Source organism: Urocitellus parryii, chromosome 8 (genome assembly GCF_045843805.1).
Source record: "Urocitellus parryii isolate mUroPar1 chromosome 8, mUroPar1.hap1, whole genome shotgun sequence".
NCBI classification, from domain to species: domain Eukaryota; kingdom Metazoa; phylum Chordata; class Mammalia; order Rodentia; family Sciuridae; genus Urocitellus; species Urocitellus parryii.
In genome coordinates, this window is record NC_135538.1 from 80,062,245 (window position 1) to 80,089,413 (window position 27,169).

The 27,169-nt window shown below is 32.8% G+C and overlaps 1 protein-coding gene across 2 annotated transcripts in view; it reads right to left on the minus strand.

Annotated features, from left to right (window-relative positions):
• Mei4 (meiotic double-stranded break formation protein 4) overlaps nucleotides 1–27,169 on the minus strand; it is a 143,843-nt gene that overhangs the window by 89,373 nt on the left and 27,301 nt on the right. The window contains exon 2 of one of the 2 annotated variants that reach the window (XM_026410379.2): nucleotides 23,825–24,360. In XM_026410379.2, coding sequence (XP_026266164.1) covers nucleotides 23,825–24,360 — 536 coding nt within the window. The remainder of the gene's footprint in view (nucleotides 1–23,824; nucleotides 24,361–27,169) is intronic. The other variant, XM_026410373.2, reaches the window with a different exon arrangement.

Here is a 27,169-nt window from a genome sequence, read left to right on the forward strand (position 1 = left end):
TGTTCTCTCAAATATGCACTAAAAATCAGATGTTTTTGGTTTTACAATTTTCAAATGAGTAACATATAACAAAGACTAACATCCCAGTTTCATGTTGGTTAGTAGCTAAATGCATAGCCATAATTCTTTATAAATATAACATGGAATTTTTAACATCTCTGTATTTCTTATATGCAGGGCATGTAAAGACTCAGGAGTAAAATTTGGATGCTGTTTAGAAACTAGATTTCAACATTATTATGCCAACTGATGTCATTAATAACAAGTAGAATCGCTCTGAATAATCAAAGTTTGGGCCAAAAATCAACTAAGGTACACAAACTATTTGGAACAATTAAGGGTTTAATGCTGCTTTGAAAATACAGAAGCAAGTATTTTCGTGGTCTAGCATATAACCTATTTTCATGTATACTTAAAAAGAGTAGAATATTGCTATTGTTGGCTGAAAATTTCTTATATAAATCAATTAGATTGATTTGGTCGATAGTATTTGATTTTTCTCCCTACATTCATTTCCCTGTTATTTGTTGCAAGAGAAATATTAAATTATCTGCAACTGCTTTTATTTTTGTCAGTCACATGGTTATGTTGTTAAATGTATGTACAATATAAATGTTATATCTTCCTGATAAATTAACACTTTGATCTTTATGAAATGTCCCTTTTTTTAACTACTCCCTTCTTAAAGTCTTTTTTACCTAGTATTAATATGCCTATTTCAGGTTTCTTATGTTTATGGTTTGCATGTTGTACCTTCTCAATCTTTTACTTTAAGATTATTTTTGACTTTTAAGTGCCTTACTTAAATATGGCATATCATTGGAACCTGATTTTTTATCCAAATGATATGACTTTTAATCAGGAATTAATTAATCCTTCACATTTAAAGCATTTTAATTATTAATAGACACATAGTAAATTTCATTTATTAAATATATAACAAATATTTGATAAATATTAAACTAGTTATTATTTGAATAACTATTGACATGATGGGATTTAGTCGTGACACTTTGTTCTTTAAATTTTTCCTCATCTCTTTTTTTTGTTCCACTCTTCCTTCTACACTACGGTCTTTGTGCCAAACAAATGCATGATTTTTATACTTATCTGCTATCTTTTTAGTTGTTTCAGTTGGTTTTTAGTAGTTTCACTGGTTATTACAATGTCAATCTTGAAGGTGTCCTAATCTACTACAAGTTGGCACTAGTAGACTAACTTATTATGAGGAAAATAAAGCAAACTTATAGCTCCACTCTTTCCATTTGGTTCTATTATTGCATACGTACTTTTTATGTTGTAAGCCCAATATTATAGTATTCTTATATATTTGTGTTATTCTTACTTTACTAAGTAATCTTTTTTAAAAATGAATTAAGATAATAAAAAATACATACGTATGTATGTGTGTATATATATATATATATATATATATATATGTTTGCTCAAGCATTTTCCTCTTCCAGTACTTTTCTTTTCTCCATTGCATCTAAATTATCATCTCCAGCCATTTCATCAGCCATTTCATCTCAATCTGAAGAATTACCTTTAGTGTTTCTTCAAGAGTGGGTCTGCTAAAAAATTTGCTCCTTTTTTCTTATCTGGAAATGACTCTTTATTATTATCATTTTTAAAGATTTATCTGATGGATATAGAATTTTGGGTGTTCAGTTTCCTCCTTCTTTCAACACCTTCAATGTATCATTCTAGAGCATTCTTAATATCAACTGTTTTTGATGAGAATCCAGGTGTTTCCCTTATCATGCTACTCTTCTTTCTCTGGCTTTAACTTTTCTCTCTGATGTTGTTCTGAGTAATTTTAGTATCTTGTGTCCATACGTGTTTTTACTTGTGTTTATCCTATTTGAGATTCACTAATTGTCTGGAAGGTGTAAGCTATTGTTTCTTTATCAAATTTAGATTAATTTTTGCATAGGATAGTTGTTTGAGCTCCTTGAGGAGCCATTACCAGGAATAGTGTTGGCTCTTAATTTTTTTACTGATATAATTTATGAACTTAAACTAATCTAGCTCCTAGAAAACAAAATTTCACCAATGAAAAGTACACTACAAGTAGCCAGAGAATGATAGCTGTAAAAGCTGTTAAAATGGATCAGCACAGTGATTAGATTAAGGTTCTTATAACCAAATTATTTCACCTTTGAATATTCTTGTATTGTTTCACACATGAGCTTTTGGGGGACACTCATATTTAAGCCATAACCCCTTGTATTTTTGTCTATGTATTTAAGAGAAAATTCCTTTTCTATTCTTTCTCAGACTGGTGTTTGCCAGTAAAGTCCTTCTCCTTTTGGGTCCCTGGACTGATAGAAATGCCTCTGGTTTTCTGATTAAATGGAGTTGAAACCAGATAACATGGCTATTTCACAGTACAGTCCATGATAGGGTTGCGTATTATCAGGGGATCAACCAGACATGCATATTTTCTGGTCCTTAGAGGAAGCATGGACTACTTTCAGGACCTTGTCTAGCACTATAGTGCCGGCACTATACTAAGATGAGTATACACTTCTTGGCCTACAAATGGCAGGCCTGTTATCAGGTACACAAAGGTGCCTATCTAAAACTCAAATCAAGGTCTATAACTCTGCTTCTGGTAACACAGACATGCACACTTTTCTCCATATCCCTGGGTGGGCAGGTCTGTTATGAGTCCACAGCTGTAAATGTCTGGTGCTAAATGAAAAGTGCTGGAGCTGAGTTATGGTGCTATTTTAAGACCTACAATGAGGAGAGGTTGAACAGCCTACCTGAGAGGGTACAGACACGTGTGTCTCACTTAGGAGTCTTAGGCAGGAATGAATGTCTGTTCTTAGATCACAGCAGAGAAGGCTGGAGCTAAGTTACAAAGCCATTTCTGGCTATCTTACGGCTGAAGTTGGTAAGCCTACCCCAGCAGCTGAGACAGTCATGTTTCTCAAGAGGTCCCTGTGCAGGCAGGAATCCTCTCATTATTATTGTTGTCTATTTAATTCTTTTACATCCTTTGTTAATGTTAATTTCTTCCACAGAGCCATTAGTTATACTTTCTAGATTTTATCTCATGTTGTTTGTTGCCACTGTCAATGGAATATTTTCCTATCTAACTTCCTAAATGATCCTTAGTAGTATAAAAGGCCTTGGATTTTAATAATGTCTTTATACCTTAGAAGAGTTAAATTCTGTTATTTTTAATCATTCTAGATTCTCTTGGATTCACTATAAACAATCATATCAATTGCAAAAATGAATAGTTTTATCTCTCTTCTTCTAAGCCTTATTAATTTCTTTTTCTTGTCTTATTACATTACCTAGCACCTCCAGTAAAATAATGTAAAGAAGGAGTAAGTCTTTGGCATCCCAGTACTATTTTTTACTTTAAAATGGTAATGATTGTAGGAAAGATGGTAGAATGTGATGGTCATCATTACCCTAAGTACATTTATGAAGACATGAAGTATGTGACTCTACTTTGTATACAACCAGAGATATGAAAAATTGTGCTCTATATGTGTGATATGAATTATAATGAATTCTGTTGTCATATATAACAAATTAAAATTAAAAAAAAAAATTTAAAAAGACCTTTAGTAGAAATAAATCTTTCACTTGGAAAAAAAAAACTTAATAGCATGGAGTAGAGGGGAGGGTTTAAAAGGACTATAAATTGTGGGAAAATGTAAATAGTGATTGGGCAAATGAGGATTTCCCTGGTATTATAATTAAATATCTTGTAATTCTGAGGTAAAAATAAAATAAAATAAAATGCTAATTATTGCAATTGATTATACAGTACCTCTATTTGTAGCAATATTGAGTTTATTAACATAGAAGATCCTCACTGGATTCTTTACAGAAAGTTATTAATGATTTATCAAATCATTAATATTGTAACCAAATACATGTTACTCTGAGTATTCTATATCAATGGTTATTATACTTCTAATTATCTCTTACTGGGAATCTATTCATAAGTATCACACATGACCTCACTCAGAATCAGCAGTCACCATGACAGTCACTCAAAATTTAGTAAATTTTTATATAAAAAAATTCTTCATTGCACTACATGTTTCTTCTTGGTAAAATTTCTACCACATGTCTAAAAAATTTATAAAAAAAAAGATTAGAAAGAAGAAAATAATTTTAAGCAAATAAATCCCATGCCAGGTGTTTTTCATTCTACTTAAATAGTGGGTCTCTGAAGAGATATTTAGATATGTTAAGTTAGATTGTCAAAGGCCAAAAATCATTGAGCATGCTTCAAACATTTCTGTGGCATTCACTCAAAGGTGAATATGCCACAAATACCATCCAAAATTGTAATACTATGAATCTGATGAGAACTATCTGGTCATTCTAGTATCCACTGAAGATTGGGGACTTGGGACAAAACAACGTTGAAGACTATTTACATCCAACTAAAATAGGAAAAATGGCAGCTCCTTGATTAATTTCCTGATATCTAACTGCTTCTTTCTCCATTTTTTCTTAATCCATTTCTTTTAAACTTTTTTTTTCCAAGTTGAGTCTCATCTTGGGGCCAAAACCTTCATTATAATGAAAATTAAATTGAAAGGTCTACTCCCTTACCAACCCTAAATTCAATGCTAGTAATTTCTTCCACTGTCTCACAAAAATAAATGCCCAGTGTCACACATATAAACACTCTTCAACAAATTTTGTTTTTGCTTTTTTATTTTATATAACTTCTTTACAGAATCTTATATTATCATAAAAGTAAATAAAGGCAAGAATAAAATGAGAAATGTCTAGTTGTGTCCTACCACTGCTCTTCTTCAATGCTCTACTGATTATTATGCTTTCTTCATTATTGCAAGTATGGAAAATATGATACTTCTAGATATTAAATCATGTATCTCAAGTAGATATTCAGAGTTGTGAATTGCTTTGGAACAAATCTTTACAAGAATTTTAATGATTAATTTGACCTTTATGTATCATTTCTTACTCTTCAGTTGCATTTAACAATAATATAATAGTATTTGCATAAATATTCACATATTTATAAAGTATCTCCACAAACACCATGTTATCTTTCTTGACTCCATTTTCAAATGATAAAATGCAGCCTTGGAAAGGTTATGTGACTTTCTAATCAGTGAAAAACTTTCTCATTCCCTAATTCATGTCTGTAGTGATTTCCCCAACTGTATGCTATCTTCGCCCAAGTGTTTACCTGGTAGAGAAATTTTACTACCAGTTGTTACATGTCATAAAACTAAGTGGAATAGGAGGAGTGGCAATGATCAGCTTTTAATAAGCCTCAATACTTGTAAAAGCTATTTGTTGCAACTGATGTCTTGAGAACTCTGAAAAAGCTACTCTTTAGAAAGTAAGAAAAGGAAATAGAAGAATTAACAGGAGTTTGTTATAATGGCAAATGAACCGGACCCAGATGGTTGATAATATTTTTTCTTCTATTTATAAAAGGGTATAAAAAGAGAAATTATGCCAGCAAATACGGTACTCTGAAAAACCAAGCTGGGGCAAGTCGATTTAATTTGACATTTACATTTAACAATGCTCAGCATACAGTCATTTGCTATTACTTACCAGACTGCACATTTTGAAAGGACTTCTTAATAACCTCTGTGATTGAATTGTTTTTCTGCCAACCTAATTGACACTCTTGCACCTATGAATGTACAGTATTTCTTCAGTATTTATTCCCTTGGCATTTAATTAATTCATGGAAAATGAAGCCTCATGTTCTTTGATTTGAAAAGCATCAAGGAGATACATTAGTTTACTTTTATATAACATTTTTACATAAACAGAATGTTTCTCTTGTTGCTGAGTCAGGTTATGGACAATAGCTGCAAGAGACAGCAAGTTATAGTCACTGAGCTTACAAGTGTTTCCTCAATAACAACCTAAACTAGAAGATACACAATATTATATTGAGATATTTATGTCCATTCCACCACTTGAAAATTTCTGTAGTGCCTACAACAAACCATCCAAAGAAAAAATGAAAAGAAAACTTATCCTTTCAGTTAGTTAAGTGGGGTGTAAATGTGTGTTTAAATTTTAAATATACTGCCTCAACAGCATAGTTGGTTTCTGTCAGTATTGAGCATTAGAATTTTCTGTGAAACTTTTGAAAATTACACATTACCAGAATTCAATGGATCTGACAGGGATTCATGCATCATTTAAAACAACACACAGGTTAAGAACCACTTCATTGTCAGTTGGCAGAAATAATTTCAAAAGTTCTCTATAAGTTTGTCTAACTTGATTTTTCTTAATTCAATTGTTTCAGATTAGTTTGATATGAAAAAAATTTGATTTGATTATCTGGGGAACACATCTCCTGGTATGAAATCAAAACTAAGCATTAATAAACATGCATTTGTAAGTAACTATATACAAATCTTGGTTTAAAGGTAGCATATATTAGTGCTCAAATGTTTTGATTTGATTTGATTTGGTTTTACTCTGAAATAATTAAAAGAGTAAACTGGCAATATTCAATTCCTATCATTAATTCCTGGATGTTCTTATGAAAAATTGCTTATCACAAAAAACCCACAGAAATAGTTATGAAAGTGACTAAATAATTTTTTAAAACCCTTAACTTTAGGCAAGAATATATTTCAGAATAATTCACTTTCAGAATACAGAGTAAAACTCTCAATGAAGGAAATTAAGAGCCTTTTCTGACTCTCTTCAGGCTTCACCAAGACTGAAAATACAAGTTATTGTTCTATCTCCCAGCATCCAATATTACATTAATCATGCAGAAAGGCTGGCTTCATTAGATTTTTCATGATTTTGTAAAGACCCATAAAAACAAAATTGAACACATCTATAAAGTAAATCAAACTATTTTTTATGAAACAAGGTGTATTCTTTTAATTATTTTACCATTAGACCATTTTATATTTTGAGGTTTAAGTCTATCAGAAAAAACATATTACTATATATTCACCTATTTTGATTTATCCAGCTGGCTTCCTTCTCATAGACAAAGCTAAATTCATTGGATTTGTGATTGCCAGGAAATAAGGAGGAGGAAAGACCCCATTTTTAAATAGCAATCATTGGGATATACAGGAAAAAATCATAATTCTTCTCTTTCCAAAAGTCCACCATGATTTCCCTCAAGAGTGCACAGAGTTAAACTAAATTCAGTGGACTACAAACATAAGGAAAGATTTACAATAGAGTCACAAAGATATATAATAATCCATTCTGAATTTTAAGCAAAAGCTTTATGAAAAAGTAGAACTGATTTAAATGGTAGCGCCTTACTATATGTCTTACATTTACTCAGTGATAGACCGTTATGAATTTGAATTTCTAAGCCCTTGGTTAAATATCAACTCACAGTATGTTACTTTTATGTACAAGCAATGGTTATGCTCATATTTCAATCACAGCTACTTACAACAATCTTTTTATATATAGGTGAAAAGAAACAGATTACACTGTGAAGTTAGAGAAATGGACCTAATCTTCTTATTTCAATTATCAGCTACATAGTCATTTCCCATTGGAGGGAACTGTGACTTTCCATCTTCCCTTATTAAAACATAGAAAGAATTAATGTAATTTGGCTAAAATCTTAATAATACTTGAATAAACTCTAAAATACTTTCATTTTTCTATTTTGTGGTATAAGAGTGTTTGCCTCCTGCAAAAAGCATTTCAGACAAAACTAAACAGATGAAAATTTACAAAAATTATGGATTTTAATGTGTGATTTATCACATAACTCAATAAAGTTTAAAATTTCTTGAGTAGATGAAGATATTTTTCAGAGACAGAGGTCTTTGTCCTAATGTCTAAATCACATGAAGACCTAGGCCAATAGTGAAGATTCATCTACTTTTCCTTGTTTTAGAGTACCTATGCCAAAAGAACTCAGGTTCCCTTCCCTTTTCTTAACCCTTTCTTAATCCTAGCCAACACTATGACTTTTATTTCCTACTGAAATTCGAAGTGCCAAAATCCAGTTTGTATTCATAAAATTTTCCTCTATCCTTCCAGTCTGAGTCCTAACGGCCTGTGCCTCCTCATAGCTGTCACACAACTTACATGCAATACACGAATGATGCCCTGAAACCTACACAAGTAGCTATGACAGAGATGCAGGCAGAGAGAAGGTGAATATTCTTCCTAGAGACTTCTTTGGTTATGGTAGTGGAAAAAGAATAGGATAGATATCAGTGAGATAAAGATATCTGGGCTACTTGGAGCTAAGAGTAAGGAAATCACAGATTTCGAAAGGCAGCAACTGTCTTAAGACCAGAGCACACTGAGTAGTCCTACTTGGTTTACATCAAAGGTGTGCTTAGCTGCTCTTAAGGAATAGTTATTTCAACCCTTTATGCTTCAGTTTTCCCATAGGTAAAAAAGGGATAATAAGCTTTAGTGGGTTGTTATAAAGATTACATGAAATGATTCCTGCAAAGAACTTGGCAAGAACTCAGTACATGTAGGATCTATTCAGCAAGGAGTTACAATCAAAATCTATCTTCTAATATGATGTTTTTAAATTTTAATGTTTATATGAATTCCTGGGGATCTTATTATACAGAACTGAATTCCATAATCTGGGATGGGGCTTCAGATTCTGCATTTCTAAAGAGCTCCCAGGTGATGTCAGTAGGCTGATTGCTGGACTACATTCTGAGAAGCAAAGTTTTAATGTATATTAAAGGAGGAGCAAGCCATTCAGATACTGTGGGTAAGAATAGCATGTAACATTTTGGAAATGTAACTGCACTGATGTGGATGGAGTATAGGCATTAGAAAAATAAAGAAAGGGAAGGAAATTTCCATTCAGTTATATAAAAAACCCTAATTATCACATAAAATATCTAAAAATATATTAGTGTCATTAATTTTATCATGTTTTACTTTCTTATTTAATCATTTAGCATTTTAAGAGAAAATTCTCTTTATAAATACTGATATTCATCTGTGTGGCTCATTGGAGCATATTTGGTGATCTTGGCATGATGATGATGACACACACTTTGTCTGTCTATGTGTATGTGGAGGGGCGGGGATGTGGTGCTGGAGATTGAACCCAGGGTCTCTGCACTATATCCCCAGACCTTGATGTACACTTTTAACAGAAGGGACACTAGTTATTTGCACATCAGTTTAACTATTTAATTCAATAAGGCAATTCCAGAATTATAATTATTTAACTCAATTAGGCTATATGTTAAGGACAAAACAAAATCCTTCAAGATCATCTCTGTCTAGTTTGCCCAAAAGTATTTCGCTCACATGTTTATTTCTATAGAATGAGTCGCCATCCTTTTCTGGTTGTGGGGGTGGGGGTTACATTGACATAGGAAGTACGAGAGAGGCTCCAAGGTACTAAGTACTTCCAAAGTACACTCTGACTAACCCTCCTTATTTTAAATTCCAGCACTTGGCTTCTATTCTTTCATCTATAGGTAGCAAAGAGCTAATTTCTGAGTCTTTGGCAGATTTTACTATGTAAATTAAAGTGGTTAATAGATTTTTAAAAATCTCCTTTATCAGTCACGCCACCCCAATTGGAGTAGGGGCAGAGCAGAGCCACTGCCCGTGCCCGGGAAAGGCCCAGCAATCCACCGGCGTGGTAGACACGTCACCCCAATTGGAGTAAGGGCAGAGCAGAGCCGCCGCCCGTGCCTGCAAGGTAGACCTGCGACCGACCGGCAGAACAGGCCCAGGAGCCCGTCAGCATGGTAGACAGATCACCCCAATTGGAGGAGGAACACAGCCGCCACACGCCCATGCAAGGCAGACTTTTCAACTATACAAGAGCAATATAAATATATAGGGGGAAAATTCAATAACACAACAGTTTCACCAAGCAGGAAGAAATGCGAGCAGTACGAAAAGACAAGGAAAGAAAGGACCACAAGCAATGCAGGTCAAGTCAACGTTAGAAGAGGTAATAGCTAAAGCAGATGGAATGTCAGAAAAAGAATTCAGGATATACATGCTTCGGATGATCTGGAGTCTCAAGGAAGACATTAGACAGCAAAATCAGACAATGAAAGATCACTTCTATAATGAATTACATAAACAAATCCAAGAAGCAAAAGATCAACTATACAGGGAGACAGAGATTATAAAAAACAAACAAACAAAAATCCTAGAAATGCAGGAAGCAACAAACCAACTTAAAAACTCAATTGAGAATACTACCAGCAGAGTAGAACACTTAGAAGATAGAACATCAGGCAGAGAGAAGGTGAATATTCTTCCTATAGACTAGAACATCAGGCAGAGAGAAGGTGAATATTCTTCCTATTATGTCACAGGGCAACTCTTAGACAATATAAAGGAGTAGAGATAATACCATGCATCTTATCTGATCATAATGGAATGAAACTAAAAATCAACAATAAAAGAAGTAAGGAAAAATCATGCATCACTTGGAGAATGAACAATAGGTTACTGAATGATCAATGGGTTACAGAAGACAACAAGAAGGAAATTAAAAAATTCTTAGAGATAAATGAAAACACAGACACAACATATCGGAATCTATGGGACACATTGAAAGCAGTTCTAAGAGGAAAATTCATTGCTTGGAGTTCATTCCTTAAAAAAAGAAAAAACCAAAAAATAAATGATCTCATACTTCATCTCAAAATCCTAGAAAAAGAAGAGCAAAACAACAGCAAAAGAAGTAGAAGGCAAGAAATAATTAAAATCAGAGCTGAAATTAATGAAATCAAAACAAAAGAAACAATTGAAAAAATTGACAAAAGTAAAAGTTGGTTCTTTGAAAAAATAAATAAAATCGACAGACCCTTAGCAATGCTAACAAAGAGAAGAAGAGAGAGAACTCAAATTACTAGCATACAGGACGAAAAAGGCAATATCACAACAGACACTTCAGAAATACAGAAGATAATCAGAAATTATTTTGAATCCTTATACTCCAATAAAATAGAAGATAGTGAAGGCATCAATAAATTTCTTAAGTCATATGATTTGCACAGATTGAGTCAGGAGGATATAGACAACCTAAACAGACCAATATCAATTGAGGAAATAGAAGAAACCATCAAAAGACTACCAACTAAGAAAAGCCCAGGACCGGATGGGTATACAGCAGAGTTTTACAAAACCTTTAAAGAGGAACTAATACCAATATTTTTCAAGCTATTTCAGGAAATAGAAAAAGAGGGAGAACTTCCAAATTCATTCTACGAGGCCAACATCACCCTGATTCCTAATCCAGACAAAGACACTTCAAAGAAAGAAAACTACAGACCAATATCTCTAATGAACCTAGATGCACAAATCCTCAATAAAATTCTGGCGAATCAGATACAAAAACATATCAAAAAAATTGTGCACCATGATCAAGTAGGATTCATCCCTGGGACGCAAGGCTGGTTCAATATACGGAAATCAATAAATGTTATTCACCACATCAATAGACTTAAAAATAAGAACCATATGATCATCTCCCTCGATGCAGAAAAAGCATTCGACAAAGTACAGCATCCCTTTATGTTCAAAACTCTTTAGGTTACAACTCTCATAATTGAATCAGCCTGTTCTTGTATTGTCTCACACATTTTCAGGGACACCTCATATCTAAAGCATAATACCCTATTTCTACCTCTTTCCCCTCTCTAATAATTTATCTGATGTTATATAAGGTAGGGTTTTAAAGTTTATAACAATCAGTGACTTCCCACATATCATATAAAACCCAAACTCCTTGACATGGCCTATCCATGTTAAGAGGTCTTATATATGAAGTTGAAGAAAACCCAACTGAAACCATCTTAAATGTTAACAAAATGCATTGACTCATAAGATTGGAAATCCAGAAATTGAATAGGCTTCAGGGTTAACTTCACCTGGCTCTGGTTTGAATCTACTATCTTTTTCTGGGTTTTATCCTTCTTTATATGGTTGCTTCTACCTTAAGATATAACAACATGACTATAAGAGTTCCAGTTTTATATCATCACAAGACAGTAGCCAGAGGAGGCAATAGAGAATTGTTTCTCAGAATCTCCCAGAGAATGAGAAGAAACTTTCCCAGAAGCCTAGAGTATGCCTCTCCTGCGGTCTCTCTGGCCAGAAAGACATTGTTTTTCTAATCTTGGCAGGGAAGTAAGACTAAGACTATATAAGGATTAAGGAGTTATGGGGATAAGAATGTGGCTATGGAAAAAGAAATATACATTTTAATAAGTCAAAGGGTGAGAGTGAAAAATAAACACTGGATAGGGTATAAGGCAGAAATAATAGCCCTCAAAAGATATCTACATAAATCCCTTGAAATTTGTGATCTACACTTTTTTGGGGGAGGTATAGATATTTGCAGGGGTGACTAAATTAATGATCTTTAGAAGAGATAATCATGAATTATACAGGTAGCCCCTAAATGCCACTGCAAATATCTTTATGAGAGAGACAGTGAGATTAGAAACAGGAGAGAAGACAATGTGAAGATAAAGCAGGAGAGATACAACCATAAGCCAAGCCACCAAAAGCTGTAAAATGTAAGGTAAGATCTCATCCTGCCTCTGAAAGCAGTGTGACCCTGTCTATGCCTTTATTTCAGATTTTTGGCCTCAGAACTGTGAGAGAATACTCTCCAGATGTTTTAAGCCACTGAAATTGCTGTGTTACAGCCAACATATCCATTACAGTCTGTATATTTCCAAAATCATTACACAGCTCTCTGCCTTTTCCTCTCTTTCAACATGAGTACACTGCTGCCTTTCAAGTTTCCAAATGCATTTTGTTTTAGGGATACATGCCATGACCACTATCCCTCTCATTCTGCTTAAAAACCACTTCCTACATTAGACTTCCCGAGTCCCAACAATCCAAGCTAGGTCTTCCTTTTTATTCACTCTCATTACATTCTATTCAGTTTTTTTTCCTGATACTTATTGTATCATTTATGTTTATTTGTTCATTTACTCAGTGACTGTCTAGATTAAAGATAACTCTCATTATTCCACTACATTATATCCAGTCTCTGTGAAAGTAACTAGCACATAAACGGATTCCCATGTTTATGTCAGAGATTGGAAAAGTACCATGGAAAAACTAACTGGTTAATGGTTGATCACTATATACTGAAGCAACATGTTCTACCTGAAAACTACTACTGATTATAAATAAATAAGAAGCAATTTCATGTTCATAGAAACATTTGATTTTTTTCCAAGTCTCGAATTTGATAGCTATGATTTCTTTCCTCAACATTGGAAATACAATCAGAAGGGAGAGTATTTTTTACATAGATTCTGAACTCTATGAAAAAAAATCAACTAAAAATAATATCTTCAAAATTTCATTTATAAAACTTTGAAAAAGTTTAAATGTATTTCACAAAACTTTTTAAAACAGGAGGAGTAATACACTTTTTTAAACAGGCAGAAGAATATTTTTATGTAGACACAAACAAAACCATATAATTTATATTCAATTAGAAACTAGGGTTACTAGGCTGTATATGCAATTATAAAGTTTCCAACAGATGCTTATTTATAGCCAATAAAGAAAACAAGGTGATTCTATATTATACCATAGAACAGGTCTTTTTTCTTCTTCTTCTTGCTATCTATAAACATAAATCTTTACACACAATAAAATCCAACAATTTACCCAAGCAAACTATAAATATTCTCCTTACAAAATTGAGAGAAATATCACTAAGGTGTTTGATATCCAATGAATAACCAATAAACAGAGGTCAGTTACTTTCTTTTGCATCTAGGAAAAAATGTATATATATACTTTTTAAAATTAATGACACAATTAATTAAAAATTGGAAATATTATGTAATAGACAAATGAAAGAATTTGTGAACATACATGTAGATAAATTCTTTAACCTGCCTGGCCTTAATTCTTTTCATCTATAAACTGAACACAGTGATAACAACCATTACACAGAGTTGTCAGAATAGATAATAATTTTCACATAAAAGTGCTTTACAAATTAAAACACAGAATATGAAGGAAGACTTCTATTAAGATCTTAGGAAGAAGCATAGAAACTTATAGACTGTGAAAGTAAACTGAACAAAGTCTGGTCTGTTTGTCCTTCCTCTCTCTGCATGAATACTGAAAGTTAAACACTGCCTTGAAAAATCTAAAAAATGTTTGATTTATGCACTGAAGTAGTGCTCAAGAGGATTATTAAGATTTTAGTTTATGACAGTGTTTTAGTAAATGCTTATAAAATTAAACTATAACTACAAGAAAATTAGCCCAGATTTTGTTTTTTTAATTCAGCTCTACATAAAACAAAAATGGGTCTTTGAGCCTTAACCATAAACTCCACTTATATTTACCCAAGGATATCCTAACACAAAATGGACAGTAGCTTTAAAAAAATCTTTGAAGGGGCTGGGGATGTGGCTCAAGCAGTAACGTGCTCACCTGGCATGCGTGGGGTGCTGGGTTCGATCCTCAGCACCACATAAAAATAAAATAAAGATGTTGTGTCCACCGAAAACTAAAATAAATAAATAAATATTAAAAAAATTTCTCTCTCTCTCTCTCTCTCTCTCGCTCAAAAAAAAATCTTTGAAGCAAACTTAAATGATTGAACATTTTTGACAAAAACAAAAACTATAGAGGATAAGGCATTTTGGAAAGTTCATAAAGGAACAAAAGCCTGTGCTGTTACTAAATGATGTCTTAACTTACAAAAGAGAAATATATTACAAATCTTGCTACCTGGACAAAATTAAATTAAAAAGTCAATATGCTTTATTGATCAATACAATTATGCCATGAATGAATTTCAAGTATCATTATGAGAAATCTCACACATTGGTGAAGAAAGATATCAGATTTCACGAACCATATCTTCAGATTTATCCATAAACTGACTGGAGGTGGTCTAAGCAAAAATCATTTGTGATCCAAGTAAAAAGTAAAATTGACAGTCATTTTGATAAAATAAAGAAATCATTGACTATAAAATTCTAGATCAGAGATGCAACCTAACACAACTGTACAGGAAGGAACTGGTACAAAGAGTAAATGAAACTGTGACACTCAAATATTTAATTTACTATTTCCATAATTAAAACCCAAAGAAAAAAATCCAAAAATCTCTATTAAGCTCACTGGTCACTGGGAAGCTTTGATAGTGAATGATTGTTAGTGATACTAAGAAATGATATCCTAGTACCTGACACATGGAGGCCTGTCAGGAATGCCTTGTGATATCAGTAGGAGTTCCTACCAAGGAAGCCAGTTGATGGTGCTTAAAGTGTAGGTGTACACTGGCATAGAAAATAAAGCTTGCCACTTACTTCACTGTCTCTTTTTTGATTAAAAGACTTCACTGTGCTACTACCATGAGGTCAATATTGTGCCAAGCATAGTGGAGAAAACAGAGCATGGTTACTTTCTGAAGAAGAAAATCAACAAGAAGTATTTACTAAGTGCTTATAGACATTAGGCCGAGCATATCATTTGCATTTTCTCAATGAAAATTCCCAACAGTTCTATGAGATTGTCACATTTCTTAAATCCATTATACAGATATAGAACTTGAATTTAGTTACCTTGTCCATCATCATATCCAGTAAATAAAACTTTTCAAGTTAGAAATCTGTGTTTAAAATACCTGAAAAGGTTTTTTTTTTTATTTTTAAATGTAGACATCTATCCCCATAAACTTACTTTTTATTGCTTTTTTGCCACAATCCAAAGGTTTGTATAAATTATTTTTATTTGTCTTAAGATACTTTTCAAATTCCATTTTGATTTTCTTTTTGACTCAATGGCTGTTAAAGAGTATGTTGTTTACTTTTTATATATCTATAAATTCTCCCATATTATTTATTTAGTTCTAGTTTTATTCCATTGTGGTTAGAAAAGACATTTTGAATGATTTCAGTTTTCCAAAATTATTAAGATTTTTTTATAACCTAAAACATGATCTATTATGGAGAATATTCTGTGCTTGCTTGAGAAAAAAGGTGTATTCTTCTTCTCTTGTATGGAAAATTCCACACATGCCAGCTAAAATAATTTGGTCTACACCATTATTCAAGTAGACTGTTTATTGATTTTCTGTCTGGATATTCTACCCATTATTGTAAGTGAGGTATTAAAGTCTACCCAAAAGGGCAAATTAGCTCAGTATTAGAAGAAGAATAAAATAATAAAAATTAGAGCAGAAATAAAGCAATAGAGAACCAAAGAATAAGAAACAACAAGTATATTAAGAGCTTATCATTTTTAAAGAAAAAACACAAACCTTTGCTAGACTAAGAGAAGGAACAAATAAACATATATAATTAGAAATAAAAGAGAGCTACATTACAGCAACACCTCAGACATAAGAAATTATTATGAAGAATTACATCACAACTAACTGAATACCCTAGAAGAAATGGAAAAATTCCTTGAAACATAAAACTTACCAAAAGTGAATCAAAAGTAAATAGAAAGTTTGAACAGATCAATAACAAATAAGGAGACCGAATCAGTAATAAAAAATCTTCCAACAAAGACCCTAATGGCTTCACTGGTGAATTCTACCAACATTCAGACTAATTAACACTAATCCTTCTTAAATTCATCCTAAAATCAAGAGGAAACACTTTCAAACATATTCTATGAGGCCAGCAACATCCTGAAAACAGGGAAAGGGAAAACATAGGACAATATTTGGTGAGCTTGATAAAATACAAGCAAATAATTTCAATGACACATTAAAAAGATCAAAAACTATGATAATGTGTAATTACCTCAAGGATACAAGAATGTTTCAATTCATAAAAATGAAACATGCAAATGATACAACGGGGCTAACAAAATTAACAACAACAAAAAAAAACATAATCACCTCAGTAGGTCCAGAAAAAACATTTTTCAAGCTTCAACATCTGTTTTTGATTAGAACTCTCAACAAAATAGAATATAGAAGTGTCTTATGTCAATATAAGAAAGGCCATATGTGAAAATCCCACAAGTAACATCAGAATCTACAAGGAAAACCTGAAAAGTTTTCCCTTCAGATTCTGTAAAAGGATGCCCACTCCCTACTCCCATTTCTTTCTAGAAGTCCCAGTCAAGATAGGTAGAAAAAAAATAGAAAGGAAAATAAGAATAAAAAAGAAATTAAAAGAAAAGAAAGAAAAAAGAAAAGAAATAAAGGGGATTCAAATTGAAAAAAAGGTACAACAATCTTGTTTACAGATGACATTATCTCACACACACACACACACACACACACACACACACACACACACACATACAGAAAACCCTAAGGACTCAAGAAGAAAACTGTTAGAAATAATTTTAAAAATGCATTCAGTGAAGGGGTAGGATACAAAAATCAATCATGTTTCTAAACAGAATTACTATCTGAAAGGAAAGTTAAAACAATCTTATTAACAAATAACAAGAAAAATAATAAAATAGGAATAAACTTAACCAAACATTTAAAAGACTGAAAATTATAACAAAAAAATAGAAATAAGCTTAACCAAATAAGTGAAAGCCTGAAAATTTGAAAATATACATAGATTATATTTAAAAAGACAGAAATAAAAGAAAGGCCATCCCATTTTCATAGCCTGGAAGAATTACTAGTATTAAAATGCCTGTAATATCCAAAGTGATTTACAGAGTCAATGAAATAACAATCAAAAACTCAATATCAGGCTGGGGTTGTGGCTCAGAGATAGAGTGCTCGCTAGCATGCGTAAGGCGTGAGGTTCGATCCTCAGCACCATATAAAAATAAAATAAAGTTATTATGTCCACCTATAACTAAAAAATAAGTATTTAAAAAACTCAATAGCATTCTTCACAGAAGTAGGAAAATAATCCCAAAACTCATATGGAACTGCAAAAAGCCCTAGTCAGAGCCATCTTGAGCAAGAACAAAGCCGGAGGCATAACACTTCCTGATTTCAAAATATATTATAATGACACAGTATAAAATATAGTATAGTACTGGCACAAAACAGACATATACATCAATAGCATAAAATAGAGAGCCCAGAAATCGATTCAATTATCTATCGTCAACTCATCTCTAACAACAGTGCCAAGAACACAAAGTGGGGAAAAGACAGACATATAAAACCCTAAGGATGCAACAAGAAAACTATAAGAACTAACTTAAAAAATGATTCAGTAAAGCTGCAGGAGACAAAATCTAGATATCTACATGTGGAAGAATATATTGAACCCATGGGACACAAAAATCAATACAAACTCTTGGAACACAAAAGTTAACACAAGATAGATCAAAGACTTACTGAACTCCTGAAAGAAAATATAGGGGAAATCATCTTGATGTTAGTCTGGGAAATGATTTTTTGGATATAACACTGGAAGTAGAAGTCACAAAAAGAAAAATAGATAAACAGGACTACATCAAATTAAAAAGTTTCTGCACAACAAAGAAAATAATCAACAGAATAGAAAGGAAATCTATAAAATCGGAAGAAATATTTGTAAACCATGTATCTGGTAAAGGTTAACATTCAAAATATAGTTCTTGAAAAGTCTAACAACTCAGTAGCAAAGTCTGTGTTCTTTCTGGAGGCTTTTGGGGAGATGTGTCCTTACCTTCTCCAGCCTACACACCTTGGCTCATGGTACCACCTTCAAAACCAGCATGGTAGCATCTTCAAATTTCTGATTTGGAGATAAACTCTCCTGAATCTCTCTTTAATTTATAAGGATCCTTTGGAGTACTTGGGCCCAAAAGTATAAGACAACCTCTGCAACCCAAGGTCAGCTAATCAGTATTGTTAAACCCTCCCACTCCTATAAAGTAATATAACATTTTAATTTAGTGTCCACTTGGCAATCAGTTATTAGTTATGGAACTTTTAGTTGTGGAACTTATTAGTTCCACAACTAATAAGTTCAAGAGTTGTTTTGTGGTTTTAGAAATCAGATAAGAAATTTTCTAAATATATGTCTAAGATTAGGCAACATATTATGACCAACACCTAAAAGCTAAACAACAACTACAGATTTTAATATTTAACTTAATATAATCATTCCCACTTCTAAAAGACAACTGAAAATTGAAAACAAATATGCTAATTCTAAACAGAATCATAAACATCCTGGTGTTGAACTTCTAAGGCAGGGTCATGGTAGTACCACAGTATCTTATGATGGATTGTGAAACAAAAATAGGTGGCAGTACAATGCTAGGATTAGCTCATGTTGTTTCCATGAACACATTTTTAAGTCTGAAAATATAGGAAACTTCAGAAAAATGCATGTGCATGTGAGAGATGAAAGGTCAGGATGTCAATCAAATAAAATATTAAAGACCTAAAAGTACATACTTCTGATTAGATGCAAGTACACAGGCTAGCTGTGCAGGTGCCATCCTGGGTTCCTGCAAGTAGAAGACAGTGCAACCCCAGGTTAAATGAAGGCAGCTTCCTAGGACTCCAAGAGGAGAACTTGTGCAGATCCCCTTTAGTTGTGTGATTTCAAGATAAATGTTTTTACCTGAAATGCCATGATTTTATTCTCTTTTATTGCTGAGTAATATTTAATTGTGTGTATATGCCATACTTTTTATCCATTCATCTATTGAAGGGCATCTAGGTTGGGTTCATAGTTTAACTATTATGAATTGTGCTGCTATAAACATTGATTTGGCTGTGTCCCTGTAGTATGCTGTTTTTAAGTCCTTTGGATATAGACCAAGGAGAGGGATAGCTGAGTCAAATGGTGGTTCCATTCCCAATTTTCCAAGGAATCTCCATACTGTTTTCCATAGTGGCTGCACCAATTTGTAGTCCCACCAGCAGTGTATGATTAGAGAAGATAATGCTAAGTGAAGTTAGCCAATCCCAAAAAATCAAATGATGAATGTTTTCTCTGATATAAGGAGGCTGATTCATAGTGGGGTAGAGAGGGGGAGCATGGGAGGAATAGATGAACTCTACAAAGGGCAGAGGGGTGGGACAGGAAGGGAGAGGGCATGGGGTTAGAAATGATGGTGAAATGTGATGGTCATTATTATCCAAAGTACATGTATGAAGACAGGAATTGGTGTGAATATGCTTTGTATACTACCAGAGATAAGAAAAATTGTGCTCTATATGTGTAATAAGAATGGTAATGCATTCTGCTGTTATATATAATTAAAAATAATTTTTAAAAAGATACATGTTTTTAATATGTCATTGTAGATTAATTCTTCCAGTCCCACACTATTGGTTAAGTCCCACACTATTGGTTATCCTCAAACTATAAAACAGACATAGGACTGAGATAATAATTCCTAAGTTATTTACTGTTTAAGAAACATAATACTAATAATATTAAGTACTAACATTTAAAAAATAGGATTTACCTAAAACTGAGAAAGCACAATTAACATATTTTCTCTGAAGCATATTAATAATTTCAACGAAGCTAATATTAGGGAATTATTCAAAACCGTCCCAGGATATTTTATTCCAACTTCCTACCCCTTCAAAATGCAGCTCCAACAATTGATATTTACAATAATACCTTTAGGTTTTTGAAAGATACTAAATGGTTCTTCATCATTAAAAAAAAAAAATAAGTCACGGTCAGAATAATTTTACTATTCAACTTACTGAGAGTATGCTGTTAAAGACACTATATTTAAAATTTTATAAATAAATATAAATATATGAAATACCTCTATCAGAATATTCAAGTATTCATACTATCCTTCTCCTATACATTGCTCAAACATATGTTTGCTTCAATAGAATCAACAGCATGGTTCAAGTTTTTATATAATTTAATTAATATAATTTAATTAAAACTTTCTAATATATGGGAACAAGAATTATAAGAAATCCATTGTTTTCTAAACATTGAAATTTTGTTTTAATCTATCAAGTGTAATCTCAATGAAAATACAAAATAGAAGCTATACTATATTTCATATCAGAATTTATTATTTCTTGAGGCTTTGCTCTTTTATTGAGAAAAGCTATAAAACAAAAAAAATATTCATAAAGGGAAAGTATTATTCAATTTTCCAGTAAATAATTAAGATTTATGTACACCTCTGGATAAAAATGATGTTGATAATGATGATGGTAGAGATGACAATGACAAATATTTGAATAATTTAGCCTAAGATGCTTTTTTTGAGGAAGGAAAAAAAATCAGAGGAAATACTATTAAAATTCATTTATTAATTATCATCCTAATTGTAAATGAAGTGAAAAATTTCACTTTCTCTGAATGCAACAATAACCTTTCCCAGAAAGCCATTCATGCACTTGCTGATATACACTGACCACTATTCAGCAATGGCTGACACAGTGGCAAATGATTTGGAAAACAAATGCTTCAAAACCATTCATATCATCACAAGCTTCGTCTGCACATTCTGGTGTTAAATCACATCAACCTTCACACCTTGTAGGAAAGAGAGCCTAGACTGAAAAAGCATCATCCAGTGACTCTCACAAGGAATATAAACACCGATATCAGCAAATCACACAAAACCAGTGTAAGGTAGTCTTAAGAAAACAAAAATAAATACTAAAATTATTAAAGGATATTAATATACTAAAACAATTAAGGGATATTAATTATTTGATATCTTACTGATGGCCAAGAAACATATTGTTTATCTGTTGATCTGAATGTGTTTCTTAAAACTTCATGTATTAGAAACTTAATTTCCAAATTAAATTTTTTAATGGTATTTGGTGGTCGGGCCTTCGGAAGTAACAAGATTTGAGAGAGCAGAGCGAAGACCTCTTGCTCTGCCTCACCACATGACACCCTCTGCACTATGTTATGATGCAGCAAGAATGTCCTCACCAGATGACAAGCAGAGGCTGGGGCCATGCTCTTGGATCTAGTAGCCTTCAAAACTATGAGCTAAGGTAAACATTTTTCTTTATAAATTACCTTCTCTGTGTTATTATGCTACAGCAACAGAAAACAGAATAAGACAATATCTTGATACAACTATAGAAATTAAGATATTTAATTCTTGATTGATTATGGTCTAGCAGAAAAAGATTTTACTTTCCCAGACAGAAAATTCAATATCTTTCACAAATGCCAAAAGCATGATCAAACATTTTTCTAAAATATTGATCAAATTATACTTTAATAGAGACAGAGAGAACAGATGTATGTGCAACAAATTAGTTTATCAACTCAAATTTTATCCGAGTTCTAAAAATTCAGATAGAGCCTCCATTGTATAAAAACTGAGCATTAAATCATGACACTGAGGACAAGCAATAATGATGTAACAAGAAACAAAGTACAATAAGTTTTTTTTTTTTTTTACTACAGGGAAATACATTGAATAGATTAGACATTTTAGGCTTTGCTTTGATATTTCCAGTAGTCAATTTAAAAGTGTTAAATGGAATTTTCCCAAGGATGAGATAGTAAAAAAAGATAGAAAGTAGTATGAAACTCTCCACTATGTCTCAATAGTCAAAAAGTAGTATGAAACTCTCCAATATCTCAGAACAACTTCAGACTACCTTAGTGTCTCTTATTGAAAGCATCCCTGAGTCAACTTTTTTATGTCAAATAAATAAGTAAAAAAAAATCAAATTAATACATGATAATATCTTATGTTCTGTGTTCCCCAGTTAATTTATTCAATTATCCCACATTTATAAATATATTTTTATAAATATTTATAAAGCATTATGCCACTTACAAATTTATGGTGTAGATATACATATGTTAAAGACCCATATGTTAAAGGCTTGGTCACCAGCATGTGGCACTACTGGGAGGTGATGGGACATTTAGCAAGTGGGCCTAACGAAGGAAGTTAGGACAGTAGAGACATATTTCTACTGTATGTGGAAATGTAAATTAGTACAGCCACTATGAAAATCAGTATAGTTTCCTCAAAAGATTAGGAATGGAACTACCATATGATCTAGCTATACTACTCCTCAGTATTTAACAAAAAAATTAAAGTCAGCATACTTTAGAGATGCATGCAATCCATGTTTACTGCAGCACAATTCACAATACCCAAGTTACAAATCAGCCTATGTGTCCACCAACCAATGAATGTTTATAAAAAAGATTTTATACATATATATATATATATATATATAGAGAGAGAGAGAGAGAGAGAGAGAGAAAGAGAGAGAGAGAGAGACAGTGAGAGAGAGAGAGAGACACACACAATGGTACACTATTCTAGGCATAAAGAAAAATGAAATCATGTTATCTGCAGGAAAATGGATGGAAGTGAAGAACATCATATTGAATGAAATAAGCCAGACTCAGAAAGTCAAGAGTCTTATATTGTCTCATATATGGAATGCTAGAGAGAAAAAAAAATTTAAAAGGCACCTCATGAAAATAGAATTGAGAGCACTAGGGAAGAGGAAGGGAAGAGGAAGGGAAACAAGGAGAGCGAGGAGGTGAGTATAAGGGGAGATACTGGGCAATGAAACTCACCAAATTTTATATATATACATAATACATATATATATATGAATATATGTATGTACGTATGAATATGCCACAATGAAACCAACTACTTTGTATAATTACTATACTTACTATATTATAATCACTAGACCAATAAAATATTAAAATATAGTATAAAATATTACTTTAAAATAATTTTTCAAAAGTAGAGAAGCTTAAAGCAGAAGCATCTGTAAAGAGAACTATATCATAGTAATAAGAATCCAGAGATAGAAACATGACAACAGATATGAGCTGCAGATGGGTGCAGAAGAAGCCTAACTTCAGACTCTCTGACCACAAGGCTACAGGACAATAGTGCACATTATCCAAAGGGAATGTTCAAGAAAATTACTAACATCTTATGTCATGAATGGGAGAGATGTATTACTTACCCGGTTGATATGGTTGTTCCCTAAAATAACCTGTAGTAGTGTTTTCTCAAATTCTTCCAACTTCTTGTAACACTTTTTAAGAATATAATTAGATAAGTTATAATCACTGGTCAGTTTAGCTAAAGTACCAACAGCTTCTGTCCAAAAGCTTGAAAAGGGAAGTTTGGGATTACGATAAAAAGCAATCAGGCCATCCAGCAACTGACAAACAGAATCAGAGACTATGGAAAAGTCTTTTTCAAAGTGGGTTAAATCTGTTTTCAGACTACCTGATTCTGTCAAGTTCTTTAGTCTAAGCAGATGCTGTAAGAACTGCATGTGAGAAAACAAAGGATTTTCTGGGGCGGCACCAGGTCTTTTCACCAGAGGCAGTAGTGGAAAAAGTGGGGGTGTGCAGCTCTCCACAAAATGTGGGGATAGCTCCAAAGACTCAGTTCTCTGTTCACTTGATAAATCACACCCAGAATCTTCCATCGGAGTTAATGTACTTTCAGAACTTCCATGTTCCTGAGCCGGCAACAGGGAAGATAAGTTCCCTAAAACAGAAAGGAATAGGAGAGTTATCTCCTTATAACTAAAATTTCTTCATATAAAAACTAGACACTGATTTTTCTAACTTAAAATACTAAATGAAATATATAAATACATATTAAACGTTTAACAAATAGTAGTATAAAAAATGAGTAGAGGGAAACCTGTAACAGAAATTGCTCAGGCTGACTGCAGAAAAGGTCTCTTCTTCACAACTGAAAAGCAATGGTGATTTGCCTTGTGTTCCAGTTACTAGCTCTCATTTAACTACATGCCATGCTCAAAAGATATAATAGAGGTGGGGAAAGGCTGTAAGAACCAAAGGGGATCACAGTGTGGTACAGATTCCAATAGGTGATCACAAAGTAATAGGTGTATCCAAACACCGAAATTTGCTTAGAATATTGAGAAGTTAGGAGCATTAGAAAGCCCTGCCTAGTTTGATCTGTGTATCCTGGAATTAGTGATGCTAGAACTAAATATAACATAAAGCAGAGTATAAATTCAAAATAAAAGTTAGGAAAATGAAAAATACAAAAGAATTCCATAACCAAAGGTAAGTACAAAAAAACAGATTTAACAAAGGAAAACATGGTATTGTATACAGTGTTTATATCAGGACTCCTACATATTTTGATGTTACTTCTACAGAAAGTACAACATTAAGATATAGAAATATGTAGAGGCCAAAACACATAAGATCATTTATGACATATTAAGAACCTTAGAATTTATCCTGTAGGGTATAGAGTAAATTTTAAACTTGAATTGTGTAAGATTCCTTTGGAAAATTTATACACATACACATATACACACATCCAAATTTAAAAAAATACCAATAATATCTATATCTATATATGTGTGTATATATGCAGTTAAAACTAAGCACAATAAATTTAGGTCATTCTTAAAGAGACAAACCATCATAAACACAAATTATGTAAAAAGGTATTGGTTATAATTTTAAGTGATTATCAGTAACATGTACAAACTCAACTGAAACCAACTGAAAATTCTCATTGAACATTCTAAAGCATTGCTCAAGTTGGAAGAAACTTGAACAATCATAGATGAAAAAGAAAAAAATAATGAAGAGTGAGAGGTTGGAGATATGAGGGAAAATAAAAATGGCAGGTGAGATATGGGCTGGAGAAGGTGGAGACAAGCCAAGGGCTCCAGTGAATGGGATGGGCTCAATAATTTGGAAGTATATTTTTTCGTCTGAGGCTGAAAAAGAATGGTGAAAATGTACATGGATTGGAAAGCTACCTGGAATTCAGGAAGTTAAAGAAGATCTTACCTAGTAGCCATAGTTCCCTGAAGCAGGAGACAGGTAGACAATAGTTTAACAGGGAAGAAAAAGAAGAAGAAGAAAAATGGCATCATCTACCTTCTACACCATATATTTGTAAATCTATCTAAATTGTTACTCTTTGTCCTTCAATAAAATCAGCAGCAGATGGGATAATAATAGAATTCAATCGCTTAATAGGTACCTACTATAATCACTACAAATGTGCAGATATGTGCTTGCTGATCATCACTACAATATCTATATTCCAAGCTTAGGGAGCTAATACAGAGAGTTCAAACATGTGATGATATCCAGAACAATGATCTATTGGAAAGTGTTTAAATGCATGTGGGTATACTAAAAGAGCCAGACAGTCTGATCATTTTAAGCAAATAAGGATAAACACTTGAAATGACTTCTCAAGACATACATTAAAAACAAAGGGGCAGTGGGGCAATAGTAATTATTCAGGTGAATTATACTTCTTTCATGAGAGCCAAATAGCTCTCCAAAGAGAAAATGAACAATTTTATTAACCTATTCTAATTTCCATCAAGATAAGCTGAATTTCAAAGGTGATGATTTCAAGGAAGACTCATAAAATTAATTCTACCAATTAATAGGCAAGAAGCTGTTTTGTGGTTTCTGCTTTTCATTCCTCACGGGCTAGCCAAAACCACTCCATTTCATATCCTTCATGTAAGCCAGGTACAAATTTGAAGGGAGTAGTTCAACCCATGTGTGTGCAATGGGGACAGGAATACACCAAACTGAACATTCTTCTTCTTGGCTGCTTGATCATTTCCATAATCTCAAAAAAAAAAAAGTGTCATGAGGGCATATGTTGGAGATGAAAAACATACTGAGAGCAATCTTCCCTCAGTGTCCTAAATAAATGCATCAACTCCACAAAAGATGATCACACTGAAGTTTTACCTAATACATATTGAAGTCAAAATATCAAATTAAATGAAATAATCTTATGTTCATTATTTCATTTTACAAAGCAGTTTCATAAAACAGTTCAATTGATGGTCACAACAAACTTGGAAGATGTTTTTTCAATTCCTGACTTACTGAAAAGGAAACATAGGTTAAGAGACCTGAGAAAAGCCACATGGTGAGTAGGTAAAACCAAAATCATCAGTTCAAGTCCAACCACCTTTGAACCATGGAAAAGATACCCTATGTGCTTCTATACCATCTCAGTACATTTCCACTGAGGTGTTTAATTATTTCTATGTGTTATCTACTTGTTTATGAGCTCCTGGGGCCTAAGTTATGTCTCTTGTCATCCTTGTGGTCCTTTCACCCACCAATTTTACTGACTGTAGAAGAAACCCTATCAAGAGAAATGCCTATTATTATAACTTGCTGTTGGTTGTAACAGATTTTCTGTCATGCTGAATATTTATTATGAACCAAGATCAAGTTCTTTGCAACTTACACCAAACCACAGCGATCACTTCTTTCATGAGAGACAAACAGCTCTCCAAAGAGAAAGTGATAGCTTAGAGAGA